Source organism: Mauremys reevesii, linkage group 11 (assembly GCF_016161935.1).
Source record: "Mauremys reevesii isolate NIE-2019 linkage group 11, ASM1616193v1, whole genome shotgun sequence".
Lineage (NCBI taxonomy): Eukaryota > Metazoa > Chordata > Testudines > Geoemydidae > Mauremys > Mauremys reevesii.
Genome location: NC_052633.1, coordinates 64,912,541 through 64,931,337, shown reverse-complemented (window position 1 = coordinate 64,931,337; position 18,797 = coordinate 64,912,541). Strand labels below are relative to the sequence as shown.

The following is an 18,797-nucleotide window of genomic DNA, read 5'->3' as shown; positions in this document are numbered from 1 at the left end:
TAAATCATCATCAGTATCATTTATTATTTCCAATTATTTTCTATAGCAAAATATTTTTGATGGTGAGTTTAAGATTCATTCTCATCCATCAGTTCCATTCCTCCCGCTTACCTGGCGAAGTTGTGACGTCCTGGGTATTTACTATAAAAGAAGAAACAAATCTTTAAATGCAAGCCACACTATGACATCCTAGTAAGTATATATTGACATCAGGCCTGATGCAAACTCAGAAAACTGCCATGAAAGTTTTAACTTCCTTGCAAATGGAAAATGTGCTGTTTTTGCCGTTTGTTATGGTAATGTCCCAACTATTAACATATACATTGAATGTTACCACGTTATACTCCTGGGGTCATTCTTCACCAAAAATTAAAAATTCTGCGCACAATATTTTAAAATTCTGCAAATGTTAAATGCTATATATATATGCTATATAGTCATATTTTGGTATATGCTATATAGTCATGCCAGGTCAATTATTTTGGTAATTTATTTCAAAATACCTGCCAGCAAGTATGTCTGTAAAAATACAGACACACACAAAAATTCTCACAGGAGTAGAGAGCTAAAGAAACCCTATGACAACCCAGTTCCTGTTTCTCTGATCCCCCGACAACCAACACCCCCCCGAGCCCAGCCATGCCTCCCTGAGCCCAGCCTAGATATCTGCCCCCTTCTTCCCCCAGAGCCCAGGGATCCAGAGGGAGAAACAGCCTGATGCTTGGTCCCAGGCTTGCACAGTTTCCTGTGCACTGCCCCTCCTTCCCTCAGGGCATGCTGGGAACTGCAGCTGCCTGGAACTCTCTAGTTCCCTCCCTCTCCCCCCAGCAGTGTCTTCTATGTGCGAGCTGGGCTCTGCCAGGTTCTTGTGGTGGCTAGCAGCATTACAGCCCATTTCTGTGGGGGGCGGGGGGGGAGAAATCTCTGCACACGTTAATTTCTGCAAAATTCTGCATTGCGCAGTGGCACAGAATTCCCCCAAGAGTAATGTTAGGATAAGATATATTCATTGAAACCACTAGGGGGCATCAAAAGGAACAAACCCTGGGATTGTCAGCACCATGTGTTCAGCAGCAGTTTAGCACACCCCAAAGGGCCGTAGCCTCCTTGGAGTAGCAGCTGATGAACCAAAGAAAACAAATATCCACACCACTACAACAGCGTGGTAAATGTATGAGCTCTATGGACATAACTCGGGCAAATAGCTCGTAGGAGTTTTAACTTCCTAGCAATTGGGAGATGTGATGTTCTAGCCCAATTATTATGCTTAGGCTCCAAAAGGTAACAGGTATTGTTAGAACAAATTTATCTAAATCCTAAGGGGGTATCCATAGGAACACCACCTGGAACCTTCAGAACCAAGGGTGAAATTCACCAGCTACTCCACGCTCTTATGAATACAACAAATATATTATTTATTAGTAATTACTATTTGTCTACATCAGATTTGTGCTTGGTGCTTTTACGCCTCAGAGTGAGCAATCTCTACTATGCCTCCTCAATTTCAAACCTCAACGTGACAATCTGATTAAAACATAATAGCCCTCAGGTCTGATCTTTAGTCAGGGAAAAATCACCCATGGGAATTTTAACTTCTGAGCAATGGGACATGTGATTTCCTTAGCTGTTTGTTATGTTTATGTTAAAAGTTAACTTTAATATATCTATGCTTTGGTATAATATTATCAAAGCCATCACTGGGACCCAGAAGAAAAACCTAGAACATGAAGCACCCAGGGTGAAATTCACTAGCTATTTGCTGGATCATCACCATTGGGGTTGTACGTTTTTTGGGGGCTTGGATGGTGTTTTTGTTGCTGTACAGCACCTAGCACTGTAGACTCATGGTCCATGTCCAAAGTCTCCCACAACACTAATAATTAGCTAAATAAATGTTACCAACAGACTGAGTGTTATTTATTAGCAATGATTATTTTTCTACAGCATCATATTTGTTCCTCCTTCCTTTACGCCTCATATTATAGGCAGGGCAGGTAGCACCTCTTCTGATTAAAGTTGCTAAACGCTTCTATTACAGGACCTTGTTTTCAATTGCTTGTAACTTTGCCAAACTTCAACTATTTGGGTTGAAATTTTCCATGCTGGGTAACTGCCTCAGGCTGAATTCTTGTAGAGGGGAACCAGGGATTGGGATAAAAAATGGGACTGGCTGGATAAAAAGACTGGGACAAAGAGACAGTGGCCTGGGGAGGTGATTGGACGAGGACGCCAGGGAAGGATTCTGGGACCTGAAGCTCCCTTTTGTGGAAGCCAGTAAATAATTAACAAGGTTTTGAAGAGATCTTAATGAATGTTAGTTAGCATGAGTTAGGTTAACTGTGACCCTGATGACGTGAGATTTGTAGAAGCAAGATAATGTAAGACAGAGTGAACTGTGTGGTGATATTCTGACCTTCTTGCAATGCAGTTTCTTTTTTTTTAGCAGAAAAGCAGAGAAATAAATAAAAAAAAAAAAATACTGTTTGTTTTACTGTCTGTATTTGTAAAAAACAACGTACAAAAGTATAAAGTATAGCTGTGATTGTTTGTGAGTAGAGACCAGAGAGAGACCTGTCTGTCTCCTGTGTCCTCTCTCTCCTCTCTCTCCATTGTAAATATAAAATTTGAATTTTTTTTTTTTTTTTTTAAAAAAAAGCGAGAACTGAGTTTTTCTTCGACACTTTAAATGTATTTTATAAATTAACTAAATTTCAAATGGACAGTATCTGTTTAATATCATCTGCTGGTCTGTTGGTTCTACACAACAATTAAATTATCACTGGTATTATTTACAATTTTTCAATAGAAATATATTTGCGACGGGTGATTTTAATACTTATCAATAAGGGTGGCAGATTTCAATTTTTTTAATAATTTTGCTATATAATATAGGTGTTTATTTTTAAGCTTTTTAACATTTTTGATCAATTTAAGTTTTCACAGTTTTGGGAAATAACGGGGGGTGTGTCAAAATAACTTTTAATGACAGCAGGTGGTAAGATTAAATAAGTGAAAGTTTTATAAACTATGAAAACACACTGTTAACATCATGTATTAAAATATATTAAGTAAATATTCTTATATTAAACTCTAAGAAGCTCTCAAGTGCTTTTTTTAACTTTGCTTATCTGTACATTTCAACGAGTATAGAAGGACATATTTTTTCTGGTTTGTCTGTTTATGGTGAAATTGACGTTTACCAACATTTAGCAATAAAAATGTAATCCTTCCAAGCCTACTAATCAGTTAATTCCATTCCTCCTGCTTTTCTGATCCTAACTCAGAGAAATAGCCCATGAAAGTTAATTTCCTTGAAAATGGGAGATGTGATGTTCTTGTCCATTTGCTATGTTAATATCCCAAATATTAACATGTAAATTAAATGTTATCACAAGTTGCGATAATATATATTTATTGAAACCACTAGGGGACATCCGTGGGAACAAATCCTGAGATTGTTGTCAGTGTTAACATCTAAAGTAAATGTAACTGTAGGCTGAAATAATAGAGTTCTCTAAATTACCAGATATTGTGTGGGGGGAAAAATGGCACTATTGGCACCATTACCTTCCATTTCTTCTGCTCAGCTCTTGGAGCTGGGGAAGGTGTGGGTAGAGAGAAGTTTTATAAATGAGTAGAGAAATCCTAAAATGCAAACTTCACTACAACAATCTGGTAAATATATATTGAGCAAGGGACAGACTCTGCCCAGATTGAAGCTAAAGACAAAACTTCTGTAAGAACTGGCCTTTCATTTTGAAATTACCATGGAATGAACGGGTCAATGTACTTGATTAACATGACAGGGGGCTTAACATAGGTTTTGTCAACAATATAGCCAGCACTAGTGAGTTTCAGTCCCTTATTTTAATGAGCAGCCATCTGAGGTCAATAGGAACAGAATTAGATTAGGTTTGAGGTTGGTTGGCTTAATTCCCAAAGAAGAGGTGTTTTGCATTCTCTACAAGATTCACTTTGCTATGTATTAACCTTAACACAAAGGAAGGCCATACCCATGTGTTATCAGCACCAGGTACTGCAGACAAAGCTTGGGGCAGCATTTCCATTATAAACCTACTCAACACCCCACGAGGGTGGAGGAGGTTTTACATATTTAAAGATAAATTTAAGGCTCAAACACAATGCCAAATGGACACCCATGGAGCCTGAAATCATGTATTTAGCTTCAGAACTGGTACAAAACAGGCAACAGCTTCCCACTGCCTTGCCTGCATGCTTGCCAATCAGCTCCTCCCCCTCCCTCCTAACGCCTCCTATCCGCTGTGGATCAGCTGTTCAGCGGCATGCAGGAGGTGCTGGGGGGAGGAGGAGGAGTGAGGGAAGGGCGTGCTCAGGGGAGGGGTTGGAATGGGGCAGGGGGCCAGTGGGGGGTGGGAAGAGGCAGGGCTCGGGTGGGGACTTGGAGGAAGAGGTGGAGTGGGGGGTGGAGCAAGGGTCGAGCACCCCCGGAAACTCATAAAGACGACGCCTATGCATGAGGTATTGCTGCCTGCAAACGACTCCAAAGGATTTTCATTTAAAAATGAAAGATTTGGGAACAAGCACAGCAGTTCCTATGTCTCCATGTTTATAATATATGTAGGTCATTGGACTGTATGCTATTCATGTTCGTACAGTGCCTAATTCGTTGTGAGTGCAACTGGAAATAATAATAATACCACCTAGCTCTTATGCAGCACTTTGCATCAGCAGATCTCAAAGCAACTTTCGATGGCATTGGGAGAAATGAATGTGTCACAATGACTGGTTTATCTAATGTATTGTGTGTGTATCACTATGGTTACTGAGCTTGTGAACTCCCCTCACATTGCTCTAAAGCTGTGAAGACCTTCCGACAGCTGCCATCCAAGCGTCTGCTCTTTCCCACCCCTCCCCCATTTCTGAATGTACTCCTACATTACAAAAAAATCAGGAAGGAAGGAATTAAGGCTGTTGCTCTCTCTTGTTATTATATCAGTGACAATGCTTGAGTCAAATCAAGTAAGTTAAAGATTGACTCTCAGCTTTCACTTGGCATATTCCTGGCTTTTGCTGATTTGATACTTTACTAGATTTAAGCCTGGCTATCAGATACCTATCCCCGGCCCCTTATCATTTATTGTGTACCCAATCTCATGCCTTCAAACTCAACAGCAAAACTCCCATTGACTTCAACGGGGCAGGATCAAATCCCATGTGAATCAGCTGGTGTGGAGCTGGTTTTTGTGAAGATTATTCTTTCGGGGATTATGTGTTTTGCTGAAATAAAGGACACCTACAGCACATGGTTCTCCTGAAGCTGAAGTGGAATAGTTACTTATTTACTGATGAAAATAGACCCGCTTCTTATCTTTTCTAATGAACACTTAATCACCGTGCTCCGGTACATAGATCATGCAAACAGATCTCAACTTTATGAATAAAATCAATTTAATCACAAAACAACAATGTTTTTGTCTGGGTCTGTGACTAGGTAAAACTTGGGGTCGGTTAAATTTTTCCACCCCTTCATTAATCAGAAACTAGAAGCACTGAAATGTAACCATTCTTCTGCTGAATATTTCATTCTTTTAGGAATCACCTTAGTAGATGCACCACTAGGAAAATGTTACCCATTCCCTGTGTAGATGAATTGGGTTGTTATTTAAAAGTCCCAGAATAGAAGATAGCATTTCTTACCTTTCCTGGCACAGAAAGCAAAGCTAAGCAGAAGGGCGAGAGATACGTAGCCCTTCATTTTTGAGGCTGCTCTCAGGTAATCCTACAAGGAAGTGGTTTCTCTCCTAATGTCTGCTCATTTAAGATTGTTCTAAAAGGTACAGAGTTCAATCTCTAACTGACGTCAGAATTGCAAATGGCAGCAAATGGATGATGTTAATTTGTTTGAGCTTCCTCTTTAGACTTTGAGACAGAATGATGCTAGCTTGCTTAATACCAACAATTAACTTGCTGTAAAATGACGGCACTTTAAGCTTCAGCTCATAATTGCATTAGTCATATAAGCAAATGATTCTTTCCGTATGCTCAGTGGGATACAAATTCTAGGCCAAGACGTACATTTCAGTTCAGAAAAGTAAAAGGTAACAGAAAACAGCTGGAGTTTGGAAGCCACAGAAATGGGCGTTGGCCTGAGCCTGAACAAAGCAGATTTGCAAAATAAACACTCTTTATCCTCAACTCCTGGCAAGGCAAGTGGCAGCATAAGCAACTGTCGACATAAATGACTGTGGGGTCAATTATAAATCTCTTTGCTGCTGTTGAAAGTTGCTCTGCTAGGCCTGTAACCCTTCTGTCAGGGCGGGGTTCGATCTGTCTAGAAGGCCTTTCCTAAGACTAAATAAAGCTAAGGCTCGAGGGCTGAGTCAGAGCCGTAGCTCTATTACTTGCTCTGGGCAATTAAAATGTAACGTCCCTGGTCTCCTTTGCGGGTGCCTCTTCCCTATGCGTAAGCCCTCAGATTTCTTTGGGAACATGGAACCACAAGGGTCTGTTTATTTGGAGTGAAAGGGGACAAGCAATCACTAGATACATGAAACCCCTCTATATATTTACATAAATGAAACAGAGCCACCCAAATCAGAGCATCAGGAGTTTGCTCCCCCCGCCCCCGCCCCGTTCTAATAATAATTGTCTGACATACGGAGGTCCAGAACTCTTAGTCCCGCCCCAACCCCAACTGCCTAAAACCCCACTTCTGAGTCCCGTTAGTGACAGTCAAGGGGCACCAAGGAGCAACTCACCTCCACCTCTGTTCCAGTCCAGAGAACCACTCTGCCACGTTCTGTTCCAGTGGGCATCTCTGTGTCCAGTTCTGTAATATCAGCCCTGCTTTCACCAGCCTGCTGGGCTGGGGCTCTGTGAAGTCAGCTCAGCATTGCTGCTTTCTGGCAGGTTGCTGCATGTACATCTCTGCGTCACTGTTGTTACTGCTCCAATCAGGACTAGCTGCAAAGTCAGCTCTGCATCATTGACATTTGTCTGGCTGGGCCTCACTGCAAAGTCAGCTCTGTCCTGCTGCTGCCACCACAGTCCAGTTTGGCCAACTCCTGCAGATTCATGCTCTACAGGATGCAGTCTCCCAGTGGGGGACTCAGAGCAAACCAGGACTCTGGCTCCCGACCTTTAGGACAAAGCCCTCCTCCCTAATAAGCCTGAGTTTCATTACCAAACCTTAGTTCACTTCCCATGAAATTAAGGTGGCTCACTCTCTCCAGGTCCTCATCTGCATGTTATGCCCTTCCAAGAGCACAGTAATAAGAAGAATCTATTCTCACTCATACAGTCAAAGCATAAAGGTATTCCAACCAAACGCAGTAGATGGAATTATGGGTAAGCAATATTATAATTCATTTAAATGAAGCTGACCAGAGCTGGGCTTTCCTCGCCTCACCTAGACTGGTGAGCAGAGTTCCATCCAACTAAATCTTCTGGCCTGGCAGGTGTATAGAGCTGAAGACTAGCTCTCTGCCGAGAGGGGCAAAGTACACCAGGCCCGTCTACTGCCATGACAAGAACGTAGAAGTTGCCATCCAGCACCTTCTTCCCCAAATGTACGTACGTACGTACGTGCGTGCGTGCGAGAGAGAGAGAGAGAGAGAGAGAGAGTGTGTGTGTAAGCTGGCTGTTTATGGTAGTGGGGAGTCTGGGGAAGGGAGTGCTGTGAAAGGCAGGCCTCACCATTGGGACAGAGTTATGGCTGTGGTATAATATATCGTGATTGTTCTAGCAGTCAGATGTGCCTCTCTGATGGGAGCAGTAACAGGCATGTGTTGTGTTACATGCCTTCCCCTTTCATTGCTGTGGTTTTGTATTAGGTATGTGATGTGCATAGTAGCAACACTCAACACACACACACACACACAAGGCTCACACACAGCACAGCCTTCTTGATATTCCAAGAGGGTGATGCTGAAAAGGAGCAGACAAACACAGCTTGATTCACTGTTTATCTTGGGGTTGTACCTATGTTTTAATTGCCACCAAACTATGAAACATCTGTATTCAGGAATCACGCATGATCATGGGAAGGGAAGGAGCGAATGTTTCAAAATTAAGAATATTAGATGGTTTCCCCCTCACACAGCCTCCTGATGTCTAGCTGGATCCAAAAGTGGAGAAACACAAGTGTTTGCAGTATTTATGGGTGGGTGGGGAGTTCATTCCCCTCTCCAGGGGGAGATGGAATTTACCAGCCAGCTCTATTCTGATAGATTTTCTTAAACCTTTTAGAGAGCCTCAGTGCTGAGGGAATCATTCTCTTTCTTGTGTCCTGTGATACTGGCACCATGAGCACAGCTAGAATCCTAAGGAGACCATCTCTCTCCTGTAGAGTGATTGGAGCTGGACCATCTCTCTCATGCTTTTGGTGAATGTGGTCAAGGAGGCTCTGAGCAAGCAGAGAGCCTGAATCTGCAGAGCCCAGAGCAAGTCTCTGTGGCTTACTGATAGTCAGCCATGGAGATCAGATCCAAAACAGAGCTGTTATCAGAGTGAAAACCTCTCACCTCCCCCAGACAATAGGAGGGATGCCTGATAGAAAGGCCACCCCAACCATCCCAGGAAGCATCCTCCTGCAGGGGATCACTTTGTACTGTCATCCTAATAGCTTTTTCTCCCCCTACACATCTATGCTGGTGTGACTGAAGCTGTGGATTCCACAGGGAAGGTGTGGGAGGGTGGAGGGTGGGGAAAGCTGGCTCTTTGGAGGCCCAGTTTAGAGGGTGAAGTTCAATTGCATGTTTTCCCCACCTCCCTACACACACCTCCTCAGCAGCTGTGCCCCTCAGCCATAGCCCAGTGCTGCTCAACACCTCTGAAAGTCAGGCCATTTGCCTTTTAAATATATGACTTCTAACCACTCAGTGTCCATTTGATCCTGGAAATGGATATGAAAAACCTTTACTAACCAGGCTCTGGAGGGCATTCAGAAGAGGGGTTAATCTTAAATGATTGTTTTATTACTGTTTCTCCCCCCCACCCACGCACGCCTCCACCCAATGTGAGATCCTTCTGGCAATTTCTGGTTCACGGAAAAGATCTCAGAATTCATTACCAAAAATACAATGGTATTTGACATAATGCAACCTGTGTGAAGCAGGAAGTACAGCACCAAATGTAGTGCCAATCTATAAAAAGGGAAATAAGAAAAACCCGGGGAATTACTAACAGACCAGTCAGCTTGACTTCTGTACCCGGAAAGCTAATGGAGCAAATAATCAAGCAATCAATTTGCAAACATCTAGAAGATAAGGTGATAGGTAACAGTCAGCATGGATTTGTCAAGAACAAATCATGTCAATCCAACCTGATAGCTTTCTTTGCTAGGGTAACAAGCCTTGTGGATGGGGGGGAAGTGGTAGACATGACATATCTTGACTTTAGTAAAGCTTTTGATACTGTCTCACATGACCTTCTCATAAACAAACTAGAAAAATGCAGCCTAGATGGAGCTACTATAAGGTGGGTGCATAACTGCTTGGAAAACTGTTCCCAGCGAGCAGTTATGAGTGGTTCACAGTCATGGTGGAAGTGCATCTCAAGTGAGGGCCTGCTGAGATCAGTTCTGGGTCTGGTTCTGTTCAATATCTTCATCAATGATTTAGATAATGGCACAGAGTACACTTATAAAGTTTGAGGATGATACCAAGCTGGGAGGGGTTGGAAGTTCTTTGGAGGATAGGATTATAATTCAAAATGATCTGGAAAAACTAGAGAAATGATCTGAAGTAAATAGGATGAAATTCAATAAGGACAAATGCAACGTATTCCACTTAGGAAGGAACAATCAGTTGCACACATGCAAAATGGAAAATGACTGCCTAGGAAGGAGTGCTGTCGAAAGGGATCTGAGAGTCATCATGGACCACAAGCTAAATATGAGTCAACAGTGTAACATTGTTGCAAAAACAAACAAAATATAATTCTGGGCTGTATTAGCAGGAGTGTTGTAAATAAGACACAAAAAGGAATTCTGATTAGGCCTCAACTGGAGTATTATATCCAGTTTTGGGCACCACATTTGAGGAAAGATTTGGACAAACTGAAGAAAGTCCAGAGAAGAGCAACAAAAATGATTAGATCTAGAAAACTTGACCTATGAGGGAAGATTGAAAAAATTGGGTTTGTCCCCTGAGAGGGGACATGATAACAGTTTTCAAGACCATAAAAGGTTGTTAAAAGGAGGAGGGAGAAAAATTGCTGTTCTTAACCGCTGAGGACAGGACAAGAAGCAATGGGCTTAAAATGCAGCAAGGGAGGCTTAGGTTGGACATTAGGAAAAACTTCCTGTCAGGGTGGTTATGCACTGGAATAAATTGCCTAGGGAGGTTGTGGAATCTCCATCATTGGAGATTTTTAAGAGCAGGTTAGACAAACACCTGTTAGGAATGGTGTAGATACTTAGTCCCACCATGAGTGCAGGGGCCTGAACTAGATGAACTCTCAAGGTCCCGTCTAGTCCTACGTGCAATCCTCTTAGAATCAGAGAGAAGATTATGAAAAAGTATGGGCAGATCCTTAGTGGTATAAATTGGCATAGGTTTGATGGCTATGCAAATGTATATCAGTCGAGTATCTGGCCCTGACTATTTTTATAAGGCAAATGAAAACAATTATTTCTGTGAGGAATGCACTTCAAGGCCTGGATAGTGGGGGGGCCTTCAACACATTATTTTAAACTTAACTCAGTTTTTATTTTTGCCTGGTCATTTTCTGTTAACGCAGTCACATCTTGAGGAAGCCCATTTGTATCTGAAACACTGACTTTTGCTATACGGTGGTGTCATGGAGCACGTCACTCACTGCTGGACTGGCGCCTCCTCCTGGTCATTCTGGGGATTAGCTCGAGGATGACACCCCCATCTGTGGTCTGCACCCCATCACTCCTTCTCTACAGTCCACCTGCAGCCCCTTTCACAGCATCAGAAACCCTCTGGTGATATCACTGTCCATGTTCCCCCACCCCCGCCTTCCAGGGGAGTTTAGCTTCTAGTCCAGCCACTTCCCCTGTGGTGAGTGGGGAGACCCAGGCCCGCCCACTATTCTGAGTCCCAGCCCAGGGGCCTGGTGGACTGCAGCCTCCTTCTGTGCCCCTTTGTCTCTACTATTGGTACATTTCCCTAAGGCCACTTCCCTACAGGCACAGCACCCTCCTCAGTCTCAGCAGCCCATCCAGAGCTCTTTCTCTTCTCCCCAGGTTTGTGCCTGCACTGCTCTGTCCACGGTTCTACAGCCATGCAGCCTACTCCAGGCACAGCCTTCCCTCCTCAAGCTCCAGGCCTCTACTGACTCTCCTCTGCCCTGAGGTTCTTTTTAGAAGGGCCTGCTGGGCCCTGATTGGCAGCTCCTCACAGCCCCTCACCTATTGGCTGCTTTTCCTGCCACTTCCCTAGGGCTTTATTAACCCCTTATTGGCCAGCGTAGGGCAGACATCCCATCACACACCCTCCCCCTCAATACCAGCCACCCTGGGAGTGGGTTATTATTTTCCCTGCTTCCCATGCAGCTGTGTCCACAGGACCTGCCTCCCCTGTTTCAGGTCACCCACTAGAAGGTGCAATCTACCTCTCTCCTCCAGGGTCTGAGTTCCTACCACAGCCTGTTCTGCTCCAGTGCGGGTTCCCATCTGTCTGTCTGTGTCCTCTCTGTCCTGGTCATCTTATACGCTGCCTCCCTACCACCCGCTGTCGGATGTGGGAGATGGTTCCCTGCCAGGTGCATGGTGCTCACCACCTCATCTCTCTTCACAGCCTCCAACCTAGCCTGGTTCCTGGGCACCCCTTTCTTATCTCACCTTTTGCTAAGGGGGCAATGTCTTTTTATATGGCCCTCCTCATGGCACCAAAAGCAAGCCCTTTGCCTCCCCTTGGCCATGGGCCTACCATTGTCCTTTCCTTGCTTATCCCTATCCCTGGGCTAGCCTGCACCAAACAGCTCATGTATGGGCATTCCCTCTGTAGGTGCCCCTGTTGCCCCCAGGCCCAACATGCCCATCTCCTCCATGGTCTCTTCACAGATGGAACACTTCTGGCTCTTTCTTCTCCATGATCTGTGGTTGAGGCTTCTGCCCCCCATCCCAGTAGAGGCATTCTCCCTTCCAGGGTCCTTGTTGCCCACGCCTCCTGGTCCTGGTGCTGTGCTTCCCCTCGCACTCTGTAGCCTCTAGTGACCTCTTTCCACAGGACCCTGAATATATTCAGCTCCTGCTCAGCTAGCTGGGCCATATAGGCCTGTACTCCTCCGTCTCCTATGCCAAGAACAGTTTTTCCTCTTCAAACTCCAAGCAGCTACTGACCCTGCTCTGCCCTGAGGCTCTTTTTAATTGGGCCTGCTGAGCCCTGATTGGCCGCTTTTCACAGACCCTCTTCTATTGGCTACTTTTTGTGGCACCGCCCTAGGGCTCTATTAACCCCTTACTGGCCAGTGTGGGGCAGCCTCCCCATCACAAGTGGGTACAAGTGCTTCTGTGAAATAATGGATTGAAGGCGTGCGTGCGTGCACACACACACACACACACACACTTACTTTGCATCCGACGAAGTGGGTATTCACCCACGAAAGCTCATGCTGCAAAACGTCTGTTAGTCTATAAGGTGCCACAGGATTCTTTGCTGCTTTTATAGATCCAGACTAACACGGCTACCCCTCTGATACTTACTTACGTTGGTGGCCACACTAGCACTGCACTGGTGTAGCTTGACATTATGGTGGCAACACAATGGTAAGACTTCCTCAGAGAAAGTACAAGTGGTGTGAATATATGTACATCATTAGTAGCAAATGTGCATGATGCATTACAAGCATACTACTGGTTTGTAGCTGTGGGTCTGGTGTATAGAAGGCCACTGAATCAGCAATAGCTCTAAATCAGTTATTAAGTATGGTTAATGCAGCAGTACCTTGATATTTATGAAGGAAATACCCATTAGTCAAACCAATCAACACAGCTAGGGCATGTGTCAAGCTGCCGCACTGAATTCCAAAGGAACGTGGTAACATGCTAGAAACTACCACTCACTTGAGCGGTAGAAAATTCATGCTCTTTATTAATTTGCATTACTTCCTGAAAGTCAAATCCAATTTGTGTGTGTCAAAGATAAGATAGGGTGGGCAAGAACGATCATAATTTATTATGGAACAGTTACTATTTTTTGTATCGAGCATAGGCGTTATTCATTTGTACTTATCAGAGCTTACAACAGGTCCCAAGTAAATGGCTTTATTTCATCATTCATGATAAGGTGCCTGGCCACGATACTAATCAAGCTTTCAATCCTGAAATATCTTGAGGAAGCTGTAAATTAAAGTAAGGGCAGGGGGCCTTCTTTCATTTATACAATAAGTAAATATTTGTGGTTAAGTGTCACAAGTGTGTGTGTGAATCTAAGTAAGTAAATTTAACGGACGGTTGAGCAAGAAAGGGGCAGGCTAGTAGATGTAGCATACATAGTGAATGGGGCAGAAGGGGTGCGAGTTACATCAACTTTGACTCTCAGAAGACACCAGTTCACTTAGACTCATCTCTGACTTTGGTCCTGTGTGTCAGTGGTTTCCTCTTTCACCTTTCTGGAGACCTGGGTTCAAAGCTGCTTTAGGACATACAATGTAACTGTATTTGATGGTCCCAGATGAGCTACTGTACAAAACTGAGATTCGCTGTAGTAATCTATTGTACATTCACCCTTAAGCACAACAGTGTCTGTCCTAGTTACATGGGCAAGCTGCTCAGCAACTTACTTGGCTTTCTGCAGCCTTTTACATTTCCAGGAGAATTAAAAGATATTAAATTAACTTGAGAAAAATTAACAATTCAACGATGGAGGTTAATGAAATAACTGATATAATGAAATAGACCCTTCATTTCAGTTAAACAGGTCATTTTGCAGAACCACTTTGTCCTTTCCAATTTTTTGCCAGAATGTCACTAGGACATCAGCAGTGCTATAAAATGGCTCTCTGTAGGGTATCAACATATAAATGACTGAATCAAGCAGCCTTCTGTGGCTAAGAATTCAGAACTGCTGCACGAATTGCATAGCCAGTAAGGTCCATAAGGACAATCTCTCTCTAGGTATTTACATGGCCCTCACCCCAGTAGGAACTGAACACCTAGTATGCAACCACCACAGACATATTTTAATCTGTTGGTAGATTAAGACTGATTGGGGTCCTGGGCACAAAGAACATTGGGGGGGGGGTCCCCCATCTCCCCCAACATGGGGCCCCTCCCCCTGCACCTCCCCTCCCCCCCATGGCTCTGCCTCCTGGCCTGGCTGGAAGTCAGGCTATGGTACGACGTGCCCAGGGAGGCTGGGCTGCTGTGGGGAGTCCTGGACCCTCCACATGTCCTGGATGGCGCACCCTGAGAGGGAGAGACATGGGCCAGGAGCTGGTCTCAGGCACCCCAGCTCCTTGCCTGGGCAGGTGGAGGGTCCGGGGCACCCCACAGCTGCCTGGGCTCCCTGGGGGGCTGTTACTACAGTATAGGGTGACCATACATCCTGTTTTGGCCAGGACAGTCCCCTTTTTAAGCTCTGCCCCAGACGTCACAATTTTTTTTAGCAGAACTAGGCCATTGGCCATCATCAGTTGGAAAGAGCAAGCAGGACAAATACCCAGTTTGGCCAAAAAGGAACTTGGGGCAGGCGCAGCTCCATGTGTGTGTGTGGGGGGGAGGAGGGAATGGGTTGGGGGAGGGCCTAGAAGGGAAGGTCTGTTTACAAACACAGGGAGCAAAGGAGCAGTGTGTGTATATAAAAGAGGGGAAATTTTGGCTGTCTAAAAGGCCCATTCAAATAGAGAAGGAATGAATCTGAGTGAGGGTGAGAGGGGAGCAGAGACAAGCCTAGAAAGCTTATAGATAATGTACTGGGCCGTCTGGAGAAGTCTTTTAAAAATAAACAGCTATGGGGGGAAACAGTAGCTGCACTTTATTTTACTGCATTCATTGTTTTAAATGAGTTAGAACCACCTATCTTATTGCAACTGGTTTAATAAAGAAAAACACACAATGATTTTAAATACTTCAATTATTCCTGTTTAACTTAGATACGATATGTACATTTTCCTTCTTAAGTGGTTTAAGAAGCTGATGTAGTCAGAGCATCGGAGTACAGGCAGTGGAGCCAGAAACATGAGTGCTCTTCCTCGCTAGGTGAACTTTGCTTATTGCATTACTTTGCATTGTCTGAGTTTCCACATCATAAACTAAACTATTTTTACTCACATACCTCCCAGCAGGGAGTGAGGATTAATTATTTAGCTTTTATAACCCAGCTTGACATTTAAAAACACTAACTATAAGCTACATATTTATTGGGAAAATACTAGATTGTAAGCTGCTCAGGCTGGGAGCCGTGTCTCTTTCCATGTCAGAGAATCTAACAATAATATAATATAGGCAGCATCGAAATAAATGTGACTGAAAATAAATGGTTCAATGGACTAAAAATGTGGCTAACTTAAAGTTGTGATCTTGTCCATAAATTGTTTGGTTTTGAATTAATAACCCTGCTGATACGTGTGATAGTAGTTTTGGAGCCTGTAGTTTCAGGTGAGTGAGTGTGGTCAGCTGCAGTTGTCTGTATGCATAATACAGCATTACGCCAGAGAACTCTGCCTCAGTGCCAAATATTGTAAAGCTGAGACACGAGGGTTTTTATTTAACCAGCGTTGTCTCCTGGTAAATGTTGGAGACTGGCCATCAGGACTCTCGAGTTCTCTAACTAGCCGTGATAGTTGATTCACTTTGTGCTTGAGTTGTAGGCAATTCCCTTAACCTCTGTGTGTTTCACTGTACCCATGCGTAAAACATGAGGGAAGAAAGGGGGGGGGCAGTTCCGCATGGGAGGGAAGGGGGAACATGCTCACCCACACAGCTCCAGCATCCGGCCTCGCTGGGGGTGGGGCCTCAGGAGGAAGAGGAGGAGCCGGGCGACATGGCGCCAGGGGGAGGGGGAGGAGGAGCGGGGCCGGTGTTCCGGTGATCCTGTGGGCCCCCCCCTAATTGGCTGGGGCCCTGCCCCTGGTTTGAGCTCATTAGCAAGTTTTAGCAAAGCGTCTTGGGTATTCCACTTGCACGTCGTTATTCAGAATGCTCTCTTATGTCACCTTGATTCCATGGCAGTATGGGTGTCCGTTTTCAGGGAACAAATGTAAAGCTCCAAGCGTTGCATCTGGATTCACGCAGTGATTTCTTATAGGCTTTGCAAGTTAGAATCGTAGCTGGATTTTATCGCTTTTGGCATCCAAACCTCTATTGCACCTGAAGAGTCCATGAAGATTTTTCATAGCTTTCTTGTAGTCCAAGATTTCAGCTCTCCTCTTGTAGGCCATGCAACAATTATAGCCGTGATCATAAGATAAAGGGGTAAGGAATTAGCAGGAATGCAAGAGACCTGTAGGCTTAGACCTATAAGAATAGCTTCAGCAGTTAGCACAAGTATAAGGCCTTATAGCCTAAGTAGGAGTAGCTGCTCAATAAAATAGCGTAAGTAAACTAACAGTGACCTCAAATCACAAGATGGCACAAGGTTTTGTTTATTGTTTTGTAATAATCACAAGTGTTGCAAACTGCTCATTGGTAACTGCATGAAGGCCGTGTGTACCAGTCATAGTATTTTTGGAGGGGTACATTAGCAGATACTCAACCACAGGTAACCATAGTAATCCAATTGATGTATATGCCACTGAGCCTTGCCTAATTAGTATACTAATATACAGCACCACCTTGGTTCTCCATCCTCACTTGAAAAAATAGAAAAAGCAATCAGCATGATGAGCTCAGGAAAGTCCTCAGGCAGAGATGGAATACTGGCAGAAATATATAAATCTGTAGGTCCAAATATATAAATCTGTGGTAACATCACTCCAGAAGATCCTTACTGGCATCTAGGACAATGACGAAATGCCACAAGACTTCAAATATGCCACAATTATTCCTTTATTTAAAAATAAAGGCAGCAAAATGGTCTGTGATAATACTGTGGTTTCTCTCTCCTATTTGTTGCTGGAAAAATCTTTGCTCGTGTCTTCCTGAACCGACTGATTTCATCTGTCTCAGAAGCCAGGCTACCTGAGACTCAGTGTGGATTCAGATCTGGTCGTAGCACCATAGACATGATTTTCAGTACCAGGCAAATACAAGAAAAATGTATCCAACAAAACATGGATCTGTTCATTGTCTACATTGAGCTGACAAAAGCATTTGATATAGTCAATAGAGAAGGATTATGGATGATCCTCAGCAAACTTGGTTGCCCACCAAAACTGGTAAAGATCATTCGTTTATTTCATGAAGAGATGAAAGGTCAGGTACTTTTTAATGGAGATCTCACTGACGCCTTTCCAATTTCAAATGAAGTCAAACAAGGTTATGTCCTTGCCCCTGGACTGTTCAACCTCTTCTTCACCCAAGTTCTCATGCTACAAACAGGCTCAACAGAGGCATATACATCAGATATAGACACGCTGGCTGCGTCGTCAATCTTATAAGTCTTAAAACAAAAACAAAAGTAACAGAATTATCACTAAGAGAAGCACTCTTTGTGGATGATTGTGCCCTCCTAGCACACACACAGAGAGAGATCTCCAATGTATTGTAGATCGCTTCGTTGAAGCATCAAAATTGTTTGACCTCACAATCAGCCTGGAGAAAACTGTGGTGTTGCATCAATCATCTTCACCGCTCTGTGCCGTATCCCCTAGCATATCCATTAGAGGAATCCAGCTAAAGCAAGTTGCCAGTTTTACCTATCTCGGCAGCAACATCTCCAATGATGGATCTCTTGACAAAGAGATCACGAACAGGATACAGAAAGCTTCTCAGTCATTAGGAAAGCTATGTAACAAAGTCCTGAAATCCCACCACATAACCCACTCAACAAAAATAAAATGTGATCATGTTTTTGTGCTCACATCTCTCCTCTACAGCTGTGAGATCTGGCCACCATACATATGGTGTATCAAACAGCTAGCGGCCTTCCATATCCAGTCTCTGCGCACCATTGTGAGGATCTGCTGGCAGGACAAAATTAGCAACCTGGAGGTTCTCCAAAAGTCCAATGCCATAAGCATCGAGGCCTTGCTGATAAAAGCCCAACTACACTGAATTGGACACATAATTGGGATGTCTGAACATCTACTCCCCAGCAAATTTTCTATGGAGAATTGGCACAAAGACATCAGAATCAAGGCCACCCCAGCAAGCACTACAAGGACAGCATCAAGAACAGCAGAGATTTTGGTGCAATAAAACCGGATGATCTTGAGAAGGCTGCGTTAAACAGATCAGCATGACAACCCACAACACTCAGAGCTTTCCGAGCCTTTGAAGAAGACAGAAATAATTGATTGTTAGCGGCAAGGGAAAGCGTCATACTACTGCTATAGCTACCAAGACGCTCACCAATGACTTTGTCTGCCCGATCTGCTCACAAACACGCACGTCTCGCTTTGGACTTCAGAGTCACTCCAGAATCCACAAAAGAGAGAGAGCATGAAAACGTCATCATCGAACTGATGTACTACACATACATACATTTCCTACATAGTAACCTATATGATATTGGCACCCCAATATTATTAGAGTGAGGAAGTTAAGATCTGGTAAAGGAGGGAAGAGCTATGCATACTTATGCATGAAGGACAGTGAGGTCTATACAACATGTGGTCTCAGGTACAGCCATGGGAGTTCTTCATCAGCATGCTGGAGTTGTACTAGGATCTGTCTCAACCCTTTAGAGCGCCCCCCAAGGACACAGTGAGTATATACCTGTGATGGTACCGGTCACACTGATAAT

General features: G+C 44.0%; 1 protein-coding gene across 1 annotated transcript in view; it reads right to left on the bottom strand.

Annotated features, from left to right (window-relative positions):
• Positions 1-5,754, bottom strand: part of MUC13 (mucin 13, cell surface associated) — a 42,462-nt gene extending 36,708 nt beyond the window's left edge. Inside the window, exons 1-2 of the mRNA XM_039494332.1 lie at positions 5,680-5,754; positions 112-141 (exon numbers count right to left, since the gene is read on the bottom strand). Of these exons, the coding sequence (XP_039350266.1) occupies positions 112-141; positions 5,680-5,737 (88 nt within the window). The 5' untranslated portion in view covers positions 5,738-5,754. The remainder of the gene's footprint in view (positions 1-111; positions 142-5,679) is intronic.
• Between the last annotated feature and the right edge of the window lie 13,043 nt (positions 5,755-18,797).